The sequence below is a fragment of the Leucoraja erinacea genome, chromosome 13, assembly GCF_028641065.1.
Source record: "Leucoraja erinacea ecotype New England chromosome 13, Leri_hhj_1, whole genome shotgun sequence".
In the NCBI taxonomy this organism is placed as follows: Eukaryota; Metazoa; Chordata; class Chondrichthyes; order Rajiformes; family Rajidae; genus Leucoraja; species Leucoraja erinaceus.
Window position 1 is genome coordinate 33749739 of NC_073389.1, and position 27456 is coordinate 33777194.

Genomic DNA, 27456 nt, shown 5'->3' on the forward strand with positions numbered 1-27456 from the left:
CAATGTAATACTCAACCACTTACATAGTTTTAAATATGGCGATTCATAAAATACAGCCTTGTCTGACCAATGAAAGTGTGAGACAGAGAGCAGTCCAACAGCTAAGTATTTACTTGGCAAGGTGATGGGAGAAAAGCTACAGGAAAGACTGACACGTACTGTCTCAACCAGAAAAGCTTGAGTGGGAGGGGAAGCAATGGACTTTTTATTCATTTATCATGAATGATAATAGGACTGGCAATCAACAATATAAACAAAGAGAGAAAAACTAAAAAATATTCTTATTGTGTCAAGCATGCCAAAATATCTACTTAATTTGTACATTCATTGAATGCATTTAAGCTCATAATTTCTCCAATTTCTTTTTGAAAGTTACCATTGAATCTATTTCTACTATCATGTTAGGCAGTACATTCCAGACTCTAACAATTCACTATGCAAATTAATATTTCCCTCATCTTTACACTTTAACAGTTAAAAGTGATATATTGAGAGTCCAGTCACAAACTGAATTAAATGTTAAACAACATTACCTTTCTTTCTCCAACGTGATCAGCACCGGGACCATCTGGTTAGATCTACTTCCAAAACCCAGCTGCCCAACCGTATTAGCACCCCAGGCATAAAGCAAGCCCTCATCTGTTAGTGCGAGCGTGTGAGCATAACCACAGGTGATCTGCAATCAAAGTAAAGTTCATCAACCGCAATAAAACTCAAGAACGCATTCTACAAAATACCAGATTCAGATTCAGATTCAATTTTAATTGTCATTGTCAGTGTACAGTACAGAGACAACGAAATAGAGCCAAGATTAAATTTATGGCGGCATAGTGGCGCAGCCGTAAAGTTGCTGCCTTACAGCGATTACAGCACCAGAGACCCAGGTTCGATCCAGCCTACAGGTGCTTGTCTGTACTGAGTTTGTACGTTCTCCCTGTGACCTGCGAGAGTTTTCTCCGAGATCTTCGGTTTCCTCCCATACTCCAAAGACAGACAGGTTTATAGATTACTTGGCTTGGTAAAATTGTAAATTGTCCCTAGTGTGTAGGGTAGTATTAGTGTAATGGCAATTTCTTAACTCTCCAATGTCCAACTTTTAATTGCCGTTATACCCAGAGATGCCGACATTTGCTTCTAGCCGTTGGCTAGCAAAAGGCGAAAGCTCTGCTTAAAAAATATTTTGGTAATGAACACAAGATTGCCAATGCATTCATGGTCAAGCTTTTGGTCAGTGATCAAGACAGAGGATGTGAACGCATTGCAATAGTCGACATCAGTACCCACCTGTAGGATGCAAATTCCTTGTAATGCGATCAACCTGTAAGGAATAAGGTGGTTGCCGTTGAACCCTGATCCCAGTTGGCCGTTGCCATTGTTACCCCAACCAAACACCTGTAAAATTAGAAGGAAAGAGCTCAGAATGATGTAGATCTGAATGGAAGCTTTTTGGCCCAAAATGCTTTTGTCTTCCCTGCTGCAGTTCCACTCTCCTGCTCCATTCCTTCAACATTGCACTTTAACCCCAATTATTTATCCAGTGCCCTAATGAAAGTCACTTTTGAATCTACTCCACCGTGCATCCAGGCAATGTAATGTGAATTACTGCATTAAAGGAAATCTCTTTGCTCTTTCAATTCCACTATGCCATATACCTGCTGACTTACTAGGTGGAATCCACTTTCATACCCAATATTACTGAGAGTGTTGGTAAATGTTCCTCAGAGATATTCTCTTATCATGCTATATGTTATTGCAATCTTAGTATCATTACCAGTAATCTTACCGATATCTACCTGTATTGTCACATGTATAGTCTGTGCTCCAATGTTTCGCATGTTAAACATGGCCTCTCCTATTTCAGCTTCCTGGTATGGAAAACAGTTACCCCCTGGCTACCACTGTTATAAGTCCCTTTAATTTTCTCTGCCCTAGGACAATATCTCACTTTCCACACAGTCCCAACTATTCAATTCATGAACACATCGTCCTCACTAAATCTCAGTAGAGGACACTGCAATTTACAAATTTGCAGATGACACTACTATAGTGGTCAGATCTCAAACAATGACACTGTGGAGTACAGGAAAAAGTGAGAACTTTGTAACATGGTGTCGAGACAACAACCTCTCCCTCAATGTTAACAAGATGATAAAGCTAGTTAATAACTTCAGGAAACAAGGTCGTTTATACATCCCAACAAGCATCAATGGAGGTAAGGTACCACCAAGGAGGTAAATATCACCAATAATTTGTCCTGGACCAACCACATTGAAACTACAGTGCCTTCCATAATGTTTGAGACAAAGACCCTTTATTTAATTTTTTGCCTCTGTACTCAACAATTTGAGATTTGTAATAGAAAAAAAAAATCACATGTGGTTAAAGTGCACAATGTCAGATTTAAATAAAGGCCATTTTTATACATTTTGGTATATAGAAATGTAGAAATTACAGCAGTGTTTATACATAGTCCCCCCCCCATTTCAGGGCACCATAATTTTTGGGACACAGCAATGTAATGTAAATGAAAGTAGTCTTGTTTAGTATTTTGTTGCATATCCTTTGCATGCAATGACTGCTTGAAGTCTGCGATTCATGGACATCACCTGTTGCTGGGTGTCTTCTCTGGTGATGCTCTGCCAGGCCTGGATTGCAGCCATCTTTAGCTTATGCTTGTTTTGGGGGCTAGTCCCGTTCAGTTTTCTCTTCAGCATATAAAAGGCATGCTCAATTGGGTTCAAATCGGGTGATTGACTTGGCCACGCAAGAGTTTACAATCTTTTCGCTTTGAAACACTCCTTTGTTGCTTTAGCGGTATGTCAATGTGATTGTTGTCCTGACATAATTTTACTACACTTTCTATTTCCTTCCTTGTCACAGTGGGACTATAAACACTGTTGTAATTTCTACATGGTGAAACCAAAATGTGTAAAAACAGCCTTTATTAAAATCTGACAATGTACACTTTAACCAAATGTGATTTTTTCTATTACAAATCTCAAATTGTGGAGCACAGTGGCAAATAAATTAACGATGGGTGTATACACTTTATACACATACACTGTATGTGTATAAAAGCACACCAATCCCTCTACTTTCACTGAAAACCAAGGAAGATTGGCATGTCTCTAACAGCTCCAACCAAGTTCCACAGAGGCACCATAGAAAGCATCTTATCAGGATACATCACAGCTTCATTTGGCAACTGGCCTGCCTGAGGCCCAAAAAATTATAAAGAGTTATGGATGTAGCCCCTTACCTGTCCCCCCCTCCATAGAATCCAATTACATTTCACGCTATTTTGCAAAAGCAGCCAAAGACCATTTTCACCCTGATCATTCCCTCTTCTACTCTCCCCGTCAGGCAGAACATACAAAAGCTTGAAAGCAATACCACCAAATTCAAAGGCAGCTTCTCCCCTCCTGTTATCAGTCTACCGAACAGTTTCCCATAGCTAGGGTGAAGTCCCAATCTTCCAACCTTAAGTACTTCGTTAATGGCATTGATGTGCAGAAGGATCTTGGGGTCAAAGTCCATAGTGGCAACACAAGTAGAGTTGTAAAGAACGCAAATGACACGTTTGTATTCATCGGTTGGGACAGGATTAAGCTTATTATTGTCATGTGTACATAGGTACAATGAAAAGCTTTTACTTGTGTGCTATCCAATCAAATCAAATCATGAATACAATCAAGCCAAACACAAGTAAAAAAGGAAGAGCGAAGATAAATATATCAGAATACAGAATATAGATTCTCAGCATTACAGCATTAATTCCAGAGGAAAAAGTCTGCAATGAGGTAGGTCTAAAAAAAACAGGAGCGGGGAAAAGAAATTACCAGGATGGGAAAGGTCCTTAATTATGAGAAGGGTCTCGACCCGAAACGTCACCTATTTCTTTTCTCCAAAGATGCTGTTGTCCCGCTGAGTTACTGCAGCATTTTGTGTGTATCCCTGTTGATGACTGGTGCTCGGCTTTCGCCTTCACCGAGGGGGTTAACCGACAGCCACTGGGTAAGGCGAGAGGTGCAGCTGATGGTCCCCGGCCCGTCGAGGAACGAGCAGAGTTGAGCTGGAGTTAGAGCTTCTTCTCCGTGCTGGCTGTAAGCCTGGGGCCGCCACTGCTCTGGGCAGGTGTCCCATCAGTCCAGGGTCACCCTGGACATCTCCGGCCGTCCCCGGACAAGGATGGGACACTCAGAAGAGGACGGGGACGATTGTGAGACTACGCTCACAAATCTGCCTCCTGGGGCTATGCAGGAGATAGGTGCGTGGTTCGCCCCTGTATAATAACCCTGTATAACCCGGGTGGGCAGCCAGACTCAGAATGGAACCCATACACCCAGGCTGAGGGGGACCAGACCCATGATTCATTAGATTGTCACTGCTGAGATTTTTGCATGGACCAGTGGAGAAGGGAGAAATAGTGTCGCTAACTCCAGTAGCAATTCAACAGTGCTTGCAGCGCCGGAGACCCTGACTACGGAAGAAACACAGGACTGTATGCACGCAGCAGCTCAGCTGCCGAAAATGTTTATCTCTAGTGACCTATGACCTGGGCATGCACAGGCGGAATACCGAACTCGCTTATTGTCACCTAGCCTCACTGACTATGGTCTATGGGTCAGAAAGTCGAGGATCCAGTGACAGAGTTGGGTGCTGACTCCTAGGTCTTTGGATAATAAGTCAGTAAGTTATGTTGCAGCTTTATATAACTTTGGTTAGACCGTGTTTAGAGTTTTGTGTGGATTTCTGGTCGCTTCCATTAAAGGAAGTATGCGGAGATTTTAAAGAGGATGCAAAAGAGGTTTACCACTTTTAATGCACGGATTAGAGGGTATAAGGAGAGGTTGGACAAACTTCTATTGTTTTCTTTGAAGCATCGGTGAATGAGGGGAGACCTAATAGAAATATATCAAATTAGAAGAGGCGTGACAGTCAGAATGTTTTTCCCCCAGTGTGGAAATGTTAAAGAATAGAGGGCAAAGTTTTAAGTTGATAGAGGCAAAGTTTAAAGGAGAATTACGGGGCTTTTTTTTTTTACATAGAGATTGGTGGGTGCCTGATGGTGGTCGAAGCAGATATGATAGTAGAATTTAAGAAACTTTTAGATAGTGATATGAATATGCAGGGAATGGAGGAAAATGGATTGCATGCAGGCAGAGGTGGGTAATTAAACGGTACCATGTTCAACACAGACATTGTGAGATGAAGTGCTTATTCCTGTGCTGGATTGTTCTACGTTTTATATCACGGTGAATCGCTGTGCCCTCATTACCCTTCCAGTAACATAGGCAAAGTAATAATGAACGCCAGCTTGTGTGGTGCGTCACAAAACACGAAATACCTCTCCATTGTCTGTTACAGCCACGGAGAATACTTGACCACAAGATATGGTGACAATCATCCTGTTCTCTAGACCGTGTATTACTCTACGTGGTGTTGCCTGAGTTGTAGTCGATCCTGATCCGACTTGCCCACAGTTGTTGGAGCCCCAAGAATAAACCTGTTATCAAAGCAAATGAAAAAGCTTGAACAATGTTTTTAAAATGTACAGAATTGTTACATTCCAAAGGAAAGGTTAAAATGTGATTAACTTGACAAAGTCCAGCAGATGCTCGGATATCTTGCACCAGGAACCGGCACATGTGACGTGCACACAATTCTGAGGCTATGATTTTCCAAAGAGTGAACAATGTTCCAATTTGCAGAAATTAAATTACAAAATCATTACCGCATGGAAAGACAAGTTTCAGCCCATGGCTTTTTCCAAGATACTTAGCCAGCGCCTTTTTGAACACTAAATGACTACCTGTGTCTGAGCATTCTAGATACCTAGAATCTTCTCGTGTCACCTTCAGCTCTGTTGCCCTTCATCTTATTCTCTGTCCATTAGCTATTGACCCATTTCCCAACATGAACATGCACTCTGCCTATTTTAAATATCTATAATCAGATCTCTTCTTAATCTTTTCTATTCCAAGGACAACAACACCAGCTTCTACACTACATCCAGAAAATTGAAGTCCCTTATTCCTGCAATTAGAACATAGAACAGTAATGCACAAGAACAGGTCCTTTGGCCCATAATGACGCCCAGCTACCACAGGCCCTCTCGTTCTTTATAAAAAGAACTCAAAGGAAATTTGGTTGAAGCTCACATAGTAACACCATAAGATTTGTATTTGATTTAAATTATTTTTTAAGCTGAAAAGTGTATCCACAATGTAGATAAAATTATATTATAATAACAAACAAAAACAATGTTATTATACTACAATGAGAAAGTAATCTCTCACCTCTCCATCCGATGTGAGAACCATAGAATGACTGAAACCACAAGCCACCTCGACTGCTTTCTTAGCACAAAACATGCTGGAAACGAGGAAAGGCAACGAGGCAGGACCAGTTGTTCCATTTCCCAGCTGGCAACTGCTGTTGAGACCCCACGAATAGGTCTCTCCGTCTGTAAAGAAGAACAAGGGTTTTGACAAAATGACTGGCATGCTCCAAAAATTACCCATAGATGATAGTTGGCAAATGCAATGCTAACATTTATTGGGACTAGAATACAACAACAGGGATGTAATGCCGAGGTTCTCTCAAGGCACAGGTCAAGCCGCATTTGGAGTATTGTGAGCAATTTTGGGCCCCATATCTGAGGAAAGATGTGCTGGCTCTGGAGAGGGTCCAGAGGAGGTTTGCAAGAATTATCTCAGGAATGAGTGTGTTAACATATGATGATTGACAGCACTGGGCCTGTACTCGCTGGAGTTTAGAAAGATGAGGGGGGACCTCATTGAAATTTACCGAATCGTGAAAGGCTTGGGTAGAGTGGATGTGGAGAGGATGTTTCCACTAATGAGAGTGGCTAGGACCAGAGGTCATAGCCTCGGAATTAAAGAACGTTCCTTTAGGAAGGAGATGAGGAGGAATTTCTTTAGTCAGAGGGTGGTGAATGTGTGGAATTCTTTGTCACAGAAGGCTGTGGAGGCCATCAATGGATATTTTTAAGGCAGAGTTAGATAGATTCTTGATTAGTACGGGTGTCAGGGCTTATAGGTAGAAGGCAGGAGAATGGGGTTATGAGGGAGTGACAGATCAACCATGATTGAATGGCGGAATAAACTTGATGGGCCAAATGGCCCAATTCTGCTCCTATCACTTGTGGCCTTATGAGACACTCAACCCGACTGAAAATCTAGACCTTCTGTATTCTAAATGATCAATGATCCAGGGAGATAAGTGCCTTTTGTGTGGGTGAACTCATGAAAGCATGTGCAAGCCCATGTGGATCAATGATTGCTCGAGATGAGAGATCAATGGAAATGCTGAGAGGAAGAGAAGGACTTCCAGCATTTGCAGGATAACCATTCCTCCTTCTTTAGGCGGGGACATAAAGGAATATCTGAAGCAAACGGTGAAGTACTCAAAACAGTGATGAGGATTCCAGATACATGGGGCCAACCTGAAGTACTGTCAGAATTTCAGCAATCACCTCATGGATCCAAGGATTTAAAAAAAAAACGACTCCCTCTGTGCATGGACACAAAATATTTGGTTCCTTCCAACTATTTTATGAGAAGATCTGGAATTGGTACAGTAGGACTGGGAAATGAATGGGGCTCCACACAGCACCTGGTCCAGAGGGTGAGTATATTCCCCCCTCTTATGCCCCCCCACACTTTCGCAATCCAATGTCTGTGGCACATTCCATCCAATGGCCCCCAGTCAGAGAGTCCCTACCACTTCCCTTTTTCGGCTTTCTCCCCCCCTTATCCTATCAGTCTGAAGGAGGGTCATAGAAACATAGACATAGAAAAATAGGTGCAGGTGTAGGCCATTCGGCCCTTCGAGCATGCACCGCCATTCGATATGATCATGGCTGATCATCCAACTCAGTATCCCATCCCTGCCTTCTTTCCATACCCCCTGATCCCTTTAGCCACAAGGGCCACATCTAACTCCCTCTTAAATATAGCCAATGAACTGGCCTCAACTACCTTCTGTGGCAGAGAATTCCACAGATTCACCACTCTCTGTGTAAAAAATGATTTTCTCATCTCAGTCCTAAAAGACTTCCCTCTTATCCTTAAACTGTGACCCCTAGTTCTGGACTTCCCCAACATCGGGAATAATCTTCCTGCATCTAGCCTGTCCAACCCCTTAAGAATTTTGTAGGTTTCTATAAGATCCCCCCTCAATCTTCTGAATTCCGGCGTGTACAAGCCGAGTCTATCCAGTCTTTCTTCATATGAAAGTCCTGCCATCCCAGGAATCAGTCTGGTGAACCTTCTCTGTACTCCCTCTATGGCAAGAATGTCTTTCCTCAGATTAGGAGACCAAAACTGTACTCAATACCTCAGGTGTGGTCTCATCAAGACCCTGTACAACTGCAGTAGAACCTCCCTGCTCTTATAATCAAATCCTTTTTCTATGAATGCTAACATACCATTTGCTTTCTTCACAGCCTGCCTCACCAGCATTCCTACTTTCAATGACTGGTGTACCATGACACCCAGGTCTCGTTGCATCTCCCCTTTTTCTAATCGGCCACCATTCAGATAATAATCTACTTTCCTGTTTTTGCCACCAAAGTGGATAACCTCACATTTATCCACATTATACTGCATCTCCCATGCATTTGCCCACTCACCCAACCTATCCAAGTCACCTTGCAGCCTCCTAGCATCCTCCTCACAGCTAACACTGCCCCCCAGCTTCGTGTCATCCGCAAACTTGGAGATGTTGCATTCAATTCCCTCATCCAGATCATTAATATATATTGTAAATAGCTGGGGTCCCAGCACTGAGCCTTGTGGTACCCCACTAGTCACTGCCTGCCATTCTGAAAAGGACCCGTTTACTCCTACTCTTTGCTTCCTGTCTGCCAGCCAGTTCTCTATCCACATCAATACTGAACCCCCAATACCATGTGCTTTAAGTTTGTATACTAATCTCTTATGTGGGACCTTGTCGAAAGCCTTCTGAAAGTCCAGATATAACACATCCACTGGTTCTCCCTTATCCACTCTACTAGTTACATCCTCGAAAAATTCTATAAGATTCGTCAGACATGATTTACCTTTCATAAATCCATGCTGACTTTGTCCAATGAATTCACCACTTTCCAAATGTGCTGCTATCCCATCTTTAATAACTGACTCCAGAATTTTCCCCACCACCGATGTTAGACTAACTGGTCAGTAATTCCCCGTTTTCTCTCTCCCTCCCTTTTTAAAAAGTGGGGTTACTTTAGCTACCCTCCAGTCCTCAGGAACTACTCCAGAATCTAAAAAGTTTTGAAAAATTATCACTGATGCATCCACTATTTCTGCGGCTACTTCCTTAAGTACTCTGGGATGCAACTTATCTGGCCCTGGGGATTTATCGGCCTTTAATCCACTCAATTTACCCAACACCACTTCCCGGCTAACCTGGATTTCACTCAGTTCCTCCATCTCATTTAACCCCCGGTCCCTTGCTATTTCCGGCAGATTGTTTATGTCTTCCTTAGTGAAGACAGAATCAAAGTAGTTATTCAATTGGTCTGCCATGTCCTTGTTATTGGTCTGCCATGTCCTGACTCAAAACATTGCTTGTCCATTCCCTCCGCAGATGCTGTCTGACCCGCCGAGTTCCTCCTGCACTTCGTGTTTTGATCAAGGTTTCAACACCTGCAGTTTCTTGTTTCCACCGTCTTGTCACAGACACTGTCCATTCCTATCACTGAAGAGACATACCTCCAAACCTGAACCATGGCCTACATCTGAAATATGTAGAAAAGTATACTGGGCATGGATATCCTCTATGATACTGTGTTAGCTTTATCTTATTGGATTTGCAAGTTATCAGCCTGGACCAATGACCTGGAGATTCCAGTTCAATTCTCGCCATAGTTATCAAAGTAGATACTAGTATTGGTAATCTTCTACAGCAGCATTTTGGAACAAGGATGGCTTATTTCTGAGGTGGCTGATGCCAATGTGGGAACGCTTCTCGAGATCGGTCAGGTGAGAGGGTAGGTAGTTTGTGAGGTAGTTTCTTTCAACCACCACGTTTCATTAATAACAGAAATGGTGTTTATACTGACTACTTTGTTCTAGGTACAGGGTGATTATTCCTGAAATTAAAAAACCTGAAATGTATTTAGGTAAAGCGATACAGGTCCTATTGAAAATGTAGAAAAATATCTACTGGGCAGTTCTCAAGATATCCCTTACTATCTGTGACTGTCTACGTGCGTTTTGGAATCACAGTGCTTTATCTAGTTATTGTCAAGTTTATTTGTCACATACACACGAGTTGAAAGTCAGCCGCGGACCAATGACCTGGAAATTATAAACACAAATTCAACATTTATTTTACATAATAAATAATAGCCTGTAGAGTTAGTCCCTAGTAGAAAGGCGTTTACAGTCCGATTGCCTCTGGGAAGAAACTCCTTCTCAATCTCCGTCTCACTGCAGGCAACATTTTGCCTGACCGTACAAGTCCGATGCAGGGGTGGATCTTCTCTGATTTTGTTTGCTCTGGATTTGCACCTCCTGTTGTATAGTTCCTGCAGGGGGGTGAGTGAAGTTCCCATAGTGCGTTCGGCCGAACGCACTACTCTCTGCAGAGCCTTCTTGTCCTTGGCAGAGCAATTCCCGAATCAGATGGTAATGTTCCCGGACAAGATACTTTCCACCGCCGCTGCGTAGAAGCACTGTAGGATCCTCGTAGACACTCTAAATTTCCTCAATTGCCTGAGGTAAAGGCGCTTTGCCTTACTCACCAGTGCTGAGGCACCATGTCATATCCTCAGAGATGTGGACTCCCAGATATTTAAAACAGTTCACCCTATCCACAGGATCCCAGAAATGGTGTACATCCTCGGATGACTCCAAAGTCCATGACTTTCGTTTTTTTTGATGTTCAAGAGGAGGCTGTTTCCTGGCAGTGCTCAGGGTAGGCCCTCTCATCATTGTCTGAGATCAGGCCCACCACCACAGTGTCATCAGCAAACTTAATTATTGAATTGGAGCTGAACCTAGCCACACAGTCATGTGTGTACAAGGAGTACAATAGGGGGCTGAGGACGCAACCCTGGGGCGATCCTGTGCTCAGGGTGAGGGACTTCGATGTATTCCCTCCCATCTTGACTACCTGGGGCCTGGCGGTGAGAAAGTCCAGGATCCAGACACAGGGAGGTGTTGAGCCCCAATTCCAGTAGCTTCCCGGCCAGTCTGATGGGGACTATCGTGTTGAAGGCTGAACTGTAGTCTATGTGCAGATGTGATTCTTCACCAGCCTCTCAAAGCATTTCATGACTACCGAGGGAGGAAGGCGCAGATGTGATTCTTCACCAGCCTCTCAAAGCATTTCATGACTACCGAGGTAAGGGCCACCGGACGGTAGTCATTCAGGCAGGCTGGGGAGGCATTTTTTGGTACCGGTACAATGATGGATTTTTTGAAGCAGGCAGGGACCACGGACTTGTCCAGGGAGAGGTTGAATAATGTAGTGAGCACTGGAGCTAGCTGCGTAGCACAGGACTTGAGTACAAGTTTAACATGGGTCTTAATATTGTACCTTACACTCAACATCCATAAGACAAAGGCCCTGGACCAAACTACCCCAGCTTGACCACAGTTTAGTTTAGAGATACAGCATGAAACAGGTCCTTCGGCCCATTGAGTCCATGCCGACCTTCGATCTCCCATTCTAACTCGTTCTGTTATCCCATTTTCGTATCCACTAGCCACAATTATGTACAATTTAGGGGCAATTTATAGAGGCCAATGAATCTACAATCCTGCATGTCTGAGGATGTTGGAGGAATCCGGAGGACCTGGAGGAAACTCACGTGGTCACAGGTAGAATGTGCAAACTCCACACAGACAGAATCAGAGGTCAGGATTGAACCCAGATCTCTGAAGCTGGGGCAGCAGCTCCAACATCTGCGCCACTGTGCTGCCCTAATATAGGAAAGCAACAACAACACCCTCTGGCCATAAATATTCAGGCTGAGACATGGACCATATCTTGGGACCCACTTCTTAATGGATAAGACATGATGATGAACTTCATTGCCAATTTGAAAGCATCAGCCTAGCCTTTGATCAATTCTGGTAAAGAGCATTTAAATCGACATCTCATCTCAAAGTACCCATAGCAGGTCAAGATAATTACACTTACAATTTTCTTGATAGGGAATGGACATTAAATACTGCTCTTTCCAAAGATGCCCTCAAGAGAAATAATAAATAAAATAAGTTTACCTTGAGTAGCGAGTAAAATATGTGGTCCACTTCCATAACTCAGAGATATTATCTTCTTCCCACACAAAGCATCAATTTTCTTTGGTACTGCTATACTTTGGCCATCTCCGATTCCTAAGCAGTTACTGCAATTTACCCCAAGTGCAAATACCTGGAAGAGACAAGTTGTGTACAGTAAGCAATGCAAGAGTGTGAGCTATTTGTCAAGTTGCACCATTCATGTCACAAATCACTTTCACCTTTTTAAACACCCCAGATAAACATCTCTTCCTCCACAAATACAAATGTTCTTAAATTGATAAACCAACCCTATAGAGTGAGGAGAAAATCCAGGTGTGGAGGGCTGCATCTGCACATATTAAAAATAAATAAAACACAACATTCACTGTAAAAAAGGGGGTTAACCAAACTGCAGCCTGATTCTTAAATGCAAAAAAGGAAAAATATAAATTCTAATTTTCTAAGTGGTGATCAGCTTGATATGAATATTAGAAATGGTTATGAATCCTTATGAATATTATAAATCAGAGTTAATAGGAATCCCAAAATGGAAGGTCACATTTGATGAATCACGTTGCAGTCTTTGAAGTGTCAACATATAGAGTACGTGAAGGTAATGAAACGCATAGAATAGAATTCAAAAAATTGTCAAGCTGTTGGTTGAGTCAATGCGTTTCCTAGTTGAAATGATGCATGACTTGATTGGGAGCTTGCGTGCGGTGTTGTGAGAATTACACTTAGAACATTTGGAGTCAGGGAATGTAACCAAACGGGTAGCAACATGATTACCAAATAGAATGCTGAGAGCAGGAGTTAAATGGTATTGCTGGGCTTTACTGCAAGAGGATTTGAGAATGAAACGGTTTAAAAAGTTTCAAAAGCATAATAATTGGAATTATATTAAAATTCAGGAATGGTTGATCAAGAAATTGTCAACATCTGCAGTTGCTTTTGACAATATGCATGTTTATTCATGCCTGTGAATGGTAGAACTAGTTTCCTCTCTCTAGCTCAACTTTTATCAATTATTTTTTCTTACCCAACTAAACTTTACAAAATGGGATTTCTTAGGGATTATTAGTATTGGAACATTTTCAGGAGTTATGGAATAGCTGGAACAGTTAGTTAATTCAAACAATAACAGTCTTCAAAAATACATGTAAACTCCCTGCAGCAATCAGTCAGGGAGGCGTTAAGTGACGATCTACTGTATTAACACGTCGTTAAAGACACATCCCTGCCATGTTGTACACAGTTCAGGACATGTCTGCTTTGTGAATTAATGGAGACAGCAGGAACTGCAGATGCTAGTTTGCCAAAAAATACACAAATGATGGAGTATATCAGTGGGTCAGACAGCAACTCTGGAGAACATAGAATGGTAACATTTCGGGTCAGGTCTGAAGAAGGTTCCCGATCCGAAATGTTGCCTATTCATGTTCTCTAAGGATGCTGCCTAACCCACTGAGTCAGTCAAGCACTTGTGTCTTTTTTGTGAATTAGTGTTCTGGCAGTTTGTATCTCCAGAAAGGGAAATAATCTGTACTAAAATAAAATCACCCAAGAACTTACATCGTTATCCTTTGTTACATAGACAGCCTCAGTAGCTGTAGTACCAAAAACACAGGCTTGCTGAATTGATTTGAGTTCTTGCGAAGAAAGTAAGTTGAACACTGGCCACTTTCTAACATCCACCATGACTAGTTTCTTATGCAGAGTTGATGAACATGACCATCCAGTCACATTTCCTCCGCGATACAATTCGGTATCTGGAAGAGAGATGGGAGAAATTAATCTTTTTTTTGATTAGCAATACTTTGAACATTGAGGGAAAAATGTGAGATTATCCACTTTGGTGGCAAGAACGGGAAGGCAGATTATTATCTGAATGGAGTCAGGTTAGGAAAAGGAGAAGTACAACGAGACCTGGGTGTCCTAGTACATCGGTCACTGAAAGTAAGCATGCAGGTACAACAGGCAGTGAAGAAAGCTGATGGCATGTTGGACTTCATAACGAGAGGAATTGAGTATAGGAGCAAAGAGGTCCTTCTGCAGTTGTACAGGGGCCCTGGTGAGACCACACCTGGAGTATTGTGTGCAGTTTTGGTCTCCTAATTTGAGGAAGGACATTCTTGCTATTGAGGGAGTGCAGCGTAAATTCACGTGGTTAATTCCCTGGGATGGCGGGAAAGTCATATAATGAAAGAATGGAGCGACTGAGCTTGTAGTCACTGGAATTTAGAAGGATGCGAGAGGATCTTATAGAAACATATAAAATTATTAAGGGATTGGACAGGCTAGATGCAGGAAACATGTTCCCGATGTTGGGGGAGTCCAGAACCAGGAACCACAGTTTAAGAATAAGGGGTAGGCCATTTAGGACTGAGATGAGGAAAAACTTCTTCACCCAGAGAGTTGTGAATTTGTGGAATGTTCTGCCTCAGAAGGCAGTGGAGGCCAATTCACTGGATGCATTCAAAAGAGAGTTAGATAGAGCTCTTAGGGCTAGCAGAATCAGTGGGTATTGGGAGAAGGCAGGAACAGGGTGCCGATTGTGGATGATCAGCCATTATCACATTAAATGGTGGTGCTGGCTAAGGTGAATGGCCTCCTCCTGCACCTATTGTCTATGTATCTATGGAAAACATTTTACAAATCAGAAATCGGAGCCTGCAGAACCCTGTTAATCAAGTTTAACTTTTAAAGCAATAACATTTTAAATATGCAAAACTGTAAGAATCCACTATGAAGATTTTAATGGAACTGGTTTTCAATTATTGAGTGACAGCTCTTATATAACCATCTCACATTGTGTTATAGGTGAACACAGGCAAGGGAGGGGTTTGACAGGGAGATGGTTGGAACAAAGGCCAGAGATTAAAACAGGTGTGAAACAAAGGGATTGAAGAATTGAGAAGCTAGAAGCTAGAAGAAGGAATGTGGATAGAGGAAGGGGAGAAAATAGGTGAGTGTTCACATGGGGTACAGGGACGGGGGAGTGTAGGGATGAAAGGAGAAAGGCTGGGTTGTTAGAGGATGCCTAAAATTGGAGAAATCAATGTTCATAACATTGGGTTGTAAGCTAACTTCCCACGCAAAATACGAGATATTCCTCCAGTTTGCATGCAGCCTAATTCTGGCCAAAGATCTTATAGCCGCTCTAAGATCTTTGATTCTGGCAACGGAGGAGGCCGAGAGGTGAAAGGTCAGTATGGAAATGGGAAGGGGAGTTAAAAAGGTTAGCAACCTGGAGATCCAATAGGCCTTGGCGGACCGAGCGCAAGTGTTCGTAGTGTTGAGATAATATTTGATAAGATTAAGAAAACAAGTGCAAAAATAATTTGAAATATCCTAAAGCATTTCAGTGAGAGAAAACATATTAGCTTTCAAATGGTAAGATATATTAAACTATTCATCATCATCATCATTCTTTATTGTCATCATGCAAAGCAACAAATTGTACAGTGCAAAATGAGAAGCCGTTTATCAGGGAATACCGGAGCATCGTACATAAAAACTTAAACATTTCACACATAAATAAAAACAATCCATTTCCTGATAAAAACAGTATGAATAGTTAAATAAAAGTGCAGGTAAAAAAGCAACATTAAAATACAATTAAAAAAAGTCATAAAATGTCCAGAGCAGCTGATTTAAGTGACCTGAGCCAGTGCCAGAGTTATTACTCAGTGCCAGTTATTAAATTGTCAGTGCAAAAGCAGCAGAATCAGGTGGAATGACTGTTTAGCAGCCTCACAGCCTGTGGAAGGAAGCTGTTTAGCAGTCTGGTTGTCCTATAATGGTTTACTATAAAGCCAGTAATTCTTCCTGTACCACAGATAATTATGTGAATCAGTATTGTTGATAGGTTTGGTCTCAGAGCTAATTGTAGATCAGCCACGACAGGTTTGAGAAAATGACTGTTTTTGTATTAAAATTACAGGTGCACAACCTTTTATCCAAAAGCCTTGGGACCAGACACTTTTCGTAATTCAGAATTTGTCGGTCTTCGGAATGGAAATTTTTTAGCGTAGATTTTAATGGCTGGCTCAGTGGTAGAGTGCTCGGCTCATATCCGCAAGGTCGCAAGTTTGCGCCGCGATCCCGGCAGTTACTCGGTCGCGAGTTTGAGTCTTCAATGTAGGTTTTTTTTGCAGAATAAATGTTTGTATGAAATGCAGTGTAGGAGAGGTGTACTGACTGTGTGGGCAGAACTTTGGAAGTGATTGCCCACCAGTCTTAAAAAGCCGCTGTGTCTCCCTGTCCCTGAGATAGCAGAGGGCGAACAAACAGCACAATGCCCCCCTCCAACTCCAGAGGAATCCTCTCACGGATGGGCCGCTACGGCGACAAGTGGCAGTTTGCCCACAGCCCGAGCTGCGCCACCCCAAGAACGAGACGTACCTTGCACACCATCAGCTTCTGCCCCTACGTGTTCCTCTGGAGTTGGAGCGGGGCTGGGCTGGAGTTGCTGCTGGCTGTGGGTCTCTGGGATCTCCGTGCTTTCAGTGGGCCTGGGGGTCGCTGTCCCGTTGGTCCTGACGTCTCCGGCCACCCCCCTGGACTGGAGCTGAGACTGGGAACTGTACCGCCCTTGCCCCCTCCCTCTGCAACTGCAAACAACCCCACTCTCCTGCAAGGGCGGTACAGTTCCCGGAGGATAGCAGGTGGCCGGAGACGTCAGGACCAACAGGAACCCGCTCCCTGATGGGCCCCTACGACGCCCCGAGCTGCGCCCCGTCATCCGCAACCCAGGTTCCTCTGTAGTTGGAGCGGGGCTGGGCTGGGCTGCTGTTGGCTGTGGGTCTCTGGGTTCTCCGTGCTTGCGGTGGGCCTGGTGGTCGACGTCCAATTGGTCCTGACGTCTCCGGTGACTGTACTGGCCTGCTGGCTGCCATCGCCGACGTGAAGACTGTGCAAAGCCCCCGCGCCGGTGCAATGAGCCACTGCTGGAGAGGGGAGGGATGGGGTCACACACATGGCCGAGAACCAGAGGGGTGTAGGTGGGGTGAAACTGAAGGGAGCGACAATCTGCTGCTGCCTACACTGTGTATCGTGTCTACCGTGGGAACTTTTTAACTCAGCGGGCAGGTAGCAGCATATTGTCAATTGTTAACCCTCCCGCGCAATATACCCTCACCTTCTCTTTTATGAATGGGGATTTAGTTCCCCTTTCTTCGAGGACCGACCGGAGGTTCCGCTGTCACCTCTGCGGGCCGCCCTCGGTGAACGTCCTGTCTCCCTGTCCCTGGGTTAGTAGGGGGCGATCAAACAGCACAATACCCCCCTCCCCCTCCAAAGGAATCCGCTCCCCGATGGGCTGCTACGGCGACAAGTGGCAGTTCGCCCACAGCCCGAGCTGCGCGACCCCAAGAACAAGACGACCCTTGCACACCATCAGCTTCTGCCCATACGGGGAGCGTGTTCCTCTGGAGTTGGAACGGGACTGGGCTGGAGTTGCTGATCTGGGATCTCCGTGCTTGCAGTGGGCCTGGGGGTCGGTGGCCCGATGAGGGGGCGCAGCTCGGGGAGCGGCTTCTGGTGGTCCTGACGTCTCCGGCCAGATTGCAGTTTTCCTCTGCAGTTGGAACGGGGCTGGGCTGCTGCTGGCTGTGGGTCTCTGGGATCTCCGTGCTTGCAGTGGGCCTGGGGGTCGGTGTCCTGTTGGTCCTGACGTCTCCGGTGACTGGGACTGTGCTGCTAGCATCGCCGACGTGAAGACAGTGCAAAGCCCCCGCGCCGGTGCAATGAGCAGGGAGCTGGAGAGGGGAGGGAAGGGGTCACACACATGGCCGGGAAGCAGAGGGGTGTAGGTGGGGTGAAACTGAAGGGAGCGACGATCTGCTGCTGCCTGCACGCCGAGTTAAAAAGTTCCCACGCAAGACTCACGATACACTGTGTATCGTGAGACTACCGTGGGAACTTTTTAACTCAGAGGGCAGGTAGCAGCATATTGTCAATTATTAACCCTCCCGCGCAATATACTCTCACCTTCTCTTTTATGAATGGGGATTTAGTTCCCCTTTCTTCGAGGACCGACCGGAGGTTCCGCTGTCACCTCTGCGGGCCGCCCTCGGTGAACGTTTTCAAGGACCTTTCTTCAAGGACCGAAAAAATTGTCCGCTATTCGGAGGTTTTCGTTATTTGGATCTTCGGATAAAAGGTTGTGCACCTGTACTTTCATTTTTTTTTTTCGGAGCAGTTGCAGAGCTTACAGGACAATTATTGAGTGGCAGAGCTCCAAACACAATTAAAGTTTTACAGAATAATACATCATCACCTACTTTACTGAAAATTCCTCAGGAGGGACGTGCAATGCACCTTGGTAAAGCGAGGCAAACAAATTGGAAGCCTCAAGAGAAATGGCAACATTAACTTTACCTGTATTCAACTTTAAAATGTTCATGTAACATAATAGATGAAGACATTATATAATGAGGAGTATAATGGGAAGTGTTGGAAGAAATGCATCATATCAGCTAATGCTTCTGAGTATTTTCAGCAAACAAAGGTTCTGCAGTAGAGAGGGGTGGATGTGAGGGAGGAACTTAGAGAGTTGAAGGGCTGGCAAGCTCAGCTCTCCGAATCCTCCAAGATCATCTTCCGATCCAGTGTCCACCACTTGGAGCAGGATGAGACGTGCTCACGCTTCTTCTTCCATTAGGTTCACAGGGGGAGCTCTATGATTAACAGCCTCAGGGAGGAGGATGGCTCGGTAACATCCTTGCAGACGGATATACTGAGGATCTGCAAATCCTTTTATACGGATTTGTTCGACAGAAAGGCCACAGACAGCACCGCCTCCCAGAACTTTCTGTCTTCTATCACGGAGGTCTTGGAGGACAGCAAGCGGGTGAGTCTGGACCAACCACTGACCCTAGAGGAGCTGACTGGCTCCATTCGTTCCTTTGACTCGAGTAAAACTCCCAGAAGCGATGGCTTACCGGCCGAGTTGTATTCGGCTCTATGGGACTGGGTGGGCCCGGACCTGCTGGAAGTGTACAATGACATGCTTCCAGCTGGCAGCATGTCAGACTCCATGAGGAAGGGCAGCATCACCCTAATAATGAACACCGGCGTTCCACAGGGCTGTGTGCTGAGCCCCCTCCTCTACTCCCTCTTCACCTATGACTGCACACCTGTACATGGTACTAACACCATCATCAAGTATGCAGATGATACAACGGTGATTGGCCTCATCAGCAACAACGATGAGCTGGCCTACAGGGAGGAGGTCCAGCACTTAGCAGCATGGTGCGCTGACAACAACCTGGCCCTTAACTCCAAGAAGACCAAGGAGCTCATTGTAGACTTCAGGAAGTCCAGAGGCGGCACGCACACCCCCATCCACATTAACGGGACGGAGGTGGAACGTGTTTCTAGCTTCAGGTTCCTGGGAGTCAACATCTCCGATGACCTCTCTTGGACCCACAATACCTCTACTCTGATCAAGAAGGCTCATCAGCGTCTCTTCTTCCTGAGGAGACTGAAGAAGGTCCATCTGTCTCCTCAGATCCTGGTGAACTTCTACCGCTGCACCATCGAGAGCATCCTTACCAACTGCATCACAGTATGGTATGGCAACTGCTCTGTCTCCGATCGGAAGGCATTGCAGAGGGTGGTGAAAATTGCCCAACGCATCACCGGTTCCTCGCTCCCCTCCATTGAGTCTGTCCAAAGCAAGCGCTGTCTGCGGAGGGCGCTCAGCATCGCCAAGGACTGCTCTCACCCCAACCATGGACTGTTTACCCTCCTACCATCCGGGAGGCGCTACAGGTCTCTCCGTTGCCGAACCAGCAGGTCGAGGAACAGCTTCTTTCCGGCGGCTGTCACTCTACTCAACAACGTACCTCGGTGACTGCCAATCACCACCCCCCCCCCGGACACTTATTATTATTTATTCAAATCGTTTGCTATGTCGCTCTTCCAGGGAGATGCTAAATGCATTTCGTTGTCTCTGTACTGTACACTGACAATGACAATTAAAATTGAATCTGAATCTGAATCTGAATCTACAAGCAGAAGGGGGAGATGAATGACATAAGGAATTGGAGACCCATCACATTGCTGAATGCAACACAGCTTTAGCATTTCCAAACCAAAGGCAACACAGCTTTAGCATTTCCAAACCAAAGGCAACACAGCTTTTTCCAAACCAGAGGCAACACAGCTTTAGTTTCCAAACCAAAGGCAACACAGCTTTGGCATTTCCAAACCAAAGGCAACACAGCATTGGCATTTCCAAACCGAAGGCAACACAGCTTTAGCATTTCCAAACTATATTTTCAAACCACGTTAAGGGCACTGACAGGTCAGTAAAACCACTCACAATTTAGTAGACACGTGTTCAGTGTTATTCACAGCTCAGACTGAGAGACGTGACCCTCTCGCTCCCCTCATCTTGCAGAGACTGACTGAGGCACGCAACACTTCCGGGTTTTATAGTCCCTCCGGAAGGGGCGTGGCCTTCAGGAGAGAGAATCTCAACATTTTTTAAACACTAATAACTCTTTTATTTTCTATCGAAAGGAAAAGTCCTCTTGTCCTGCACAGCGGCGAGGGACTCTGAGTAAGATGGCCAAAAAACACAGCCGTAAGTGGCAGCGTTTTTTCTAAAATCAATATACAGAACAACAGGAAGTGGTCAAGATCAGACTTTTAGTAATATAGATTATTAATGACTGAAACTAAAGTGTAGATGGGATGTAACGAGTTGTCACAGGAAGTGGTAGAGGCATGTATAATTACAATGTTTAAAAAACATTTGGAAAGGTTCATAGATAAGAAAGGTTTGGAGGAATATGGGCTAAATGCAAGTAAATGGGACTAGCTCAAAGACACCTTGATTAGCACGGACACAGTGGGCTGACAGACCTGTTTCCATGTTGCATGACGAAGACTCTATAACTAAAGCTACATATCAGATAAACTCTTTATTGTTGGTATCAGAACTGCCCAGATCTGATAAAAGATCATGAATTTATATTAACTCGCGCTTACTTTCTCCAGATTCCTCTTGATTTGCTTTTGTGTTTCCAATATTTTTTATTTCAGATTTACAACTACTACAGTATTTCATACCAGTTTCAGCACTTTATTAACCTTCCTCTGTCCTCAATCATCTAGCTATGATTCCTTCAGGCAGCTGTGATTAACAAAACTTCAGCAACCTCTCTCAATCAACACCACCATTGTTTACATCGGTCAGTCTCTGGTTCCACCTTTCACTGATATCTCCTTTGTCTCGCCATTACAACCCTTTCATTTTACATTGAAACAAGGCTTTTGTTTAAGTTCTGTTTATAATAGCAGAAGGATCAAAAAAATACAATGAGAGCCTAGGACCACTCATGGATAAAAGGGAATTTAAGATTTGAGTTGGACAATATAAGCAAGGTACTAAAATGTAGTTTGCCGTTTCATTCACCACGGTGGATCTTGAGATCAGTGTGGAGTATACTAATATGCTAGGGCATTCTGAGATCAAGGTGGTGGTGGAGCTGGCCTGCGCAAAGAACTTTAAGGGGATTAAGACCCCAGAGCCAGTTGGAATCTATCCCAGATTATTGAGAGAGGCAAGAGATTACCATTGGTGAATATCCTTTTATCCTCTCTGGCCCAGGCAAGGTCTCAGAGAACTCAAGTGTGGCCAATGTTACTCCTTTGCTTAGTAAGAGAGGTAGGGATAACCCAGGAAATAATAGATCCGCAAACTTTACATTAGTGGTAAGGAAGCTATTGGAGGGTTCTTAGGGATAGGATTTGGATGTTAATTGCAGGAATCTTACAACATTGATGTCCCACTTAGGCGATTTTTCAGGCGACTGTCAAGTCATAGCAAGTTGCTGAATAACCGGCGACTGGAATGGTGACTGAAACGGTGACTGTCAGAGTGGAACACACACACACGTCGTTTCCTTCACCCGCCAGTTATGCAGGCGGGGACAGGGCAAGCGGGGGGAGCGCTGTCTGAGTGAAATTCACATGGTGCAAAGCCAATATGATAGACACACACAGGAAGGTTGGCGTTGTAATTAAGACGGTGAAAGCACTTCTTTAAAAGAGAGGGAGAGAAGGGGTGGGGAGAAGGAGTGGAGACAACTTTTAAGAGATGCACGGCAGTGAAGCTCAGCAGACATTAACATTATCGGCTGGTTATCCTTGGTTCTGAAAACTACTGTTTACGTTTTTTTCCCCAATGAGCCAATGAAATTCACCAGTCAGTATCGGCGACAACCTACGGCCTCCTGGCGTCCCACTACCACTGCACCTACGGCACGAGAATTCTCGCTACTCTCCATGGCGGCTTAATTCTGGTCGCCGCTAATTTTTCAACATAACTAGTTCTGAGAATGCGGGAACTACTCACGACCATGAAGGCAACTCCCTGGCAACCACCCGCGAACATGTGGCGACCGCATAATCTCCTGTAGTCGCCTAAGTGGGACGGGCCTGTTAGGGTCCAAGTCCATAATTTGAGCAGCAAAGAAGGAAAATTTTATTGCTTACCTTCATCGGTTGGGGCACAGACTAAAAGAATCAACGTCACATAGTAGCTTTATAAAACTCAGGTTAGGTCACATTGGGAGCATTTCTGTGCAGTTCTGGTCGTCACATTAGAGGAAGGAAGTGGAGGGTTTGGAGAGGGTGCATAAGAGTTACCAGGATGTGCCTAGATTCGTGGGTATTAGCTGTAAAAAGAGGTTGGACGAATTTAGATTGTTTTCTCTGGAGTGGAAAATGCTGAGAGGAGACCTGATAGAACTACATACACTTATGAGAAGCATAGATAGGATAGACAGTCAGAACCTTTATCCTTTTTGAAATGTCAAGGACTAGAGGACATAGCTTTAAGTGAGTGGGGATGGGGTTAAAGATGTGCGAGGCCATTTTTTTTTACACAGGGAATGGTAGGTATCCGGAACTTTGTGTTATGTGCAAGGTACCAGCATGTGCAGTTCCTTATGTCTCAATTTGTTCAAGGACCTTTGGGGCAGCCCTGATTTTGTTTTTTTACGTTTAGTAATCTCCCAGCATAGTGCCGTCTCTTCAAGTTCAAGCAAACATAATCAGCCTAATGTAGCCGACTGAGAATGACGAGGGCTTCATGTTGGGGCATGATGAGGGTATGTTCCCTGGGAAAGGAACTAATGTTGGTTTATTTAACACATCAAATTGTTACAGTAAGCTATGTACCATAACGGACCCTCCATTGTATTGATCAGTAAGTGCGACGCTCTAGGTCTGCAAGACTGTCATCGCAAATTTTAATAATAATTGTAAAGTGTAAACCAATAAATCCGGGCTAAAGATTAACAGGAAATACGCAATAAACTCAGTTTCGATTTTATATATTGACTCCAAAAACAAATGATTTAGTCATATCCTGCAAATCAAGAATATGACTGGTACAGCTAATTCGACATGGAAAACAAAGCAACTGCAACATTAGCGGCGCACAAAGCAGTAAAGGCTGTTTGTCCAATGGCGCTGCCCCCCCCAAAACAAGGGGCTGCAGTTGAAAGGTCACCGCAAAGTAGATATCCCAGCAAATTGTCATCATAACCGTCCCGGCTAACGTAATGTTTTACTAGGCGGGCGAAAGAAAAGAGAGAAGCAGCATTACCGGGCGCTTCCTGGGTAGAAACCAAATATCTTCCTGGTAGAAACAGCGCAACCTTCCTCCGCGCGCCTCCCGCCGCCGCCGCTCCCGGCCCACGTTCCACCAGGACGCGCGCGCTCGCCGAGCCAATCTCGCGTCGATTCATCCATCGCTCGACGATCCTCGCCGGCCTGCGGTGCCGCCGGGGCGGTATCTGGTCTCTGCACCGACAACCCGCAGGCCGCTCTCATCAGAGTATCTGATTTCATCATAGAGACCCATTGCCCTGTAGGAAGGAACTGCAGATGCTGGTTTATACCGAAGATAGACACAAAAAGCTGGTGCAAGTGCTCGGGTCAGGCATCTCTGGAGAGAAGGAATGGGAGGCGTTTCGAGTCGAGACCCTGTTTCAGACTGAGTCAGGGGAGAGGGAAGGCCCAACAGTAGCAATGTTACAACATTTTGAGATTTAAAAAATCAAGTCTGCAATTTACCCCATCAGATAAAGCATAAGATGAAGTTTAATTTGACACATAATTCACTTTCATATCTTCAGTATTAAAAAAGTTATGGAGATATCCGATCTTAACTCCCAATATTTCCACCTCCCAAAGCAACAAAATCGCTCAATGTCAGTAAAGTAACATAAAATGAAATGAGTGTAGTAATAATAACAATGATAATAATAATAATAATAATTTGAAAAATAGAAAGTAGAAATAAAGTAAAATAAACAAATAAATAAATACAAAGTTGAAATAATTGCCATAATAGTTGCACTGCCAATGTAATTGCTAACACTAATGGTAATGGTTGTAATGATGATAGTAATAATAAGACAAAACAAATTAACAAAATGGTGATACTGAGTAAGCAAGCCAACGTATAAGTGGAGCAAGAATAGCTTCCTTTGGTATTACATAGTATATCTTAAAATCGACAAGGTATAAAGAAAGAGTTAGCGTTAGAGAAGTTAGCGAGTTGCAAACTGGGGTCTTGGATTAAAGCGCAGGGCAAAAGAACATCAATTAAGTATTGTTAAACAAAAACGCTGTAGGAGCAGATTGGTATAACACAACCTTGGCTTGTAATGAGCTCTTATCAGCCCCAGACAGTCCGCTAGGAAGACTAGTGTAAACAAACTAGCCGAATGCTGGCAGCATTAGCAGCTAGCTGCTAAAAACAAGAAGGCAGAGACCAGATCACGAACCACAAAGTGGGTCCCTTAAGCCCAATTTTATAGCATATGCAGGTGAAGAACCTTTCAAGTATGATTACACATAAACATTATAAGGAAAAGTTGGTATAAGATAGTCACGAATCGTGGTGAATTCTTACCAGCCTCATACATTTCAAGACAGGGGTCTAGTATAATCAGCAAGGCCGAGCGCTAGCAATGGCTAGTTGCTAAGAGCAGTCAAGCCAAAGTTAGTCCATAGTGTAACCGTAGATTAACCGGACCGCTGTGCCACTCGGATATAGACGTACCGAGCGAAGTCAGTTGTCTGTGGGTCCCGGTCTGGGTCGACGGTAAGATGAGATGAAATCCTGAGCGTCCTCAGGAGATGTTAGTCGTCGCCTCTTTCCTTCTCCAGCCATGATGAACAGCTTGGCTGGATAATGAAGGGAGGGTTTGAGACCCAGGTTGTACAGCTCCTTCATAACATCTCGGTACGCGGAGCGTTGTTCAACTATCTCGGGACAGTGGTCTTTGAAAATGTGGATCGGGATATCCTTGTACTTCAGCTTACCACTCTGCCTCCGAGCCTCACGCACCACCAACTCGCGGGTCTGGTATTTATGGAAGCAGATCACAACTGCTCTGGATTTCTCACCAGGGCTTGGCTTGGCTGTTAGCGTACGGTGGGCTCGGTCTAGCTCCGGGGCTGATTCCAGTGTGTGTTCGCCAAGAGTCTCGAGCAGGAGTTGAGAGAAAAAAGCTGTTGTTTGGGGGCCTTCGATGATCTCGGGGAGACCAACTATCCTTATGTTATTTTGGCGACTCCTGCCTTCCAGGCCGATAAGCTTAGTCTCCATGCCGATGCGAGGACAACGCACCTTGGTGCAATGGGCACTCAAGGTTCAGTTGGGACATGGGGGATCTCAGGTCCGGGGACTCAGGTTTGAAAGATGGTTAAGTGATATGTGTCCCACTTGTTTGTTGTGTGTATACGTGTGTATGTATCTTTTTTTTTTTTTTTTATCACTCCTTCTCTCCCCCCTCCTTCCCCCCACATCCCCCACTCTCGGCAGCTGGTTTCGATGTGCTCTTCCGTTTCGACTTGCAGTACTACAGCGCTCTGCCCATTTGCTTGGATATAGCTAAGTATGGCCAACACAAACGACACTCTTAGATTTGTCTCGTGGAACGTGAGGGGGGTGGGAAGTCCTACCAAGACTGACAGGATCTTGGCCCACTTGCAACAGTTCAAAGGCGATATATTTTTTATTCAAGAGACCCACCTTCGTAACAGAGAGGTAACACGGATTAAGAGAGGCTGGATTAGCCACTTATTTCACTCGAAATTTAATGATAGGGCTAGGGGTACTGCTATCCTGATTCGTAAGAATGTTATGTTCGAACCACAGAAAACTGTGGAGGATCCTGCTGGCCGCTTTGTCATGGTGTCTGGCAAACTGCAAGACACACCTGTCATATTGGCCAGCATTTACGGTCCCAACTGGGATGGCAGCTCATTTGTAACCAAATTTTTTACATCTCTCCCAAATATTAAAAATCACCACGTCATTGTGGGTGGAGATTTTAATCTGGTCCAAGACCCTATACTGGACAGATCTTCGAACAAAGCTTGAAGGTGGAATCTCATATAGATAGGGGGGTAAGAGAAGCTTTTGGTATGCTAGCCTTTATAAATCAGAGCATTGAGTATAGAAGCAGGGGGCTATGTAATGTTAAAAATTGTACACAAGGCATTGGTGAGACCAAATCTGGAGTATGGTGTACAATTTTGGTCGCCCAATTATAGGAAGGATGTCAACAAAATAGAGAGAGTACCGAGGAGATTTACTAGAATGTTGCCGGGGTTTCAACAACTAAGTTACAGAGATAGGTTGAATAAGTTTGGTCTTTATTCTCTGGAGCGAAGAAGGTTAAGGGGGGACTTGATAGAGGTCTTTAAAATGATGAGAGGGATAGACAGAGTTGATGTGGACAAGCTTTTCCCTTTGAGAATAGGGAAGATTCAAACAAGAGGACATGACTTGAGAATTAAGGGACAGAAGTTTAGGGGTAATATGAGGGGGAACTTCTTTACTCAGAGAGTGGTAGCGGTGTGGAATGAGCTTCCAGTGGAAGTGGTGGAGGCAGGTTCATTGGTATCATTTAAAAATAAATTGGATAGGCATATGGATGAGAAGGGAATGGAGGGTTATGGTATGAGTGCAGGCAGGTGGGACTAAGGGGAAAAAAAAATTTGTTCGGCACGGACTTGTAGGGCCGAGATGGCCTGTTTCCATGCTGTAATTGTTATATGGTTATATGGTTAAAGCCTCTACTTTAACTAAATCAGGTAAGACTCTGCATGCTTTCGCCAAACAACTTGGGCTCACAGACCCATGGAGATTTACATT

General features: G+C 44.4%; 1 protein-coding gene across 3 annotated transcripts in view; it reads right to left on the reverse strand.

Annotated features, from left to right (window-relative positions):
• LOC129702837 (RCC1 and BTB domain-containing protein 1-like) overlaps positions 1–24046 on the reverse strand; it is a 48772-nt gene extending 24726 nt beyond the window's left edge. For all 3 annotated transcript variants that reach the window (XR_008724448.1, XM_055644865.1, XM_055644864.1), the window contains exons 1-7: positions 23890–24046; positions 13836–14032; positions 12264–12414; positions 6300–6466; positions 5348–5506; positions 1285–1392; positions 534–676 (exon numbers count right to left, since the gene is read on the reverse strand). Coding sequence is in view for 2 of the 3 variants with exons in the window: in XM_055644865.1 (XP_055500840.1) it covers positions 534–676; positions 1285–1392; positions 5348–5506; positions 6300–6466; positions 12264–12414; positions 13836–14032; positions 23890–24031 (1067 nt within the window). In the remaining variant the exon portion in view is untranslated. The remainder of the gene's footprint in view (positions 1–533; positions 677–1284; positions 1393–5347; positions 5507–6299; positions 6467–12263; positions 12415–13835; positions 14033–23889) is intronic.
• Positions 24047–27456: the final 3410 nt, after the last annotated feature.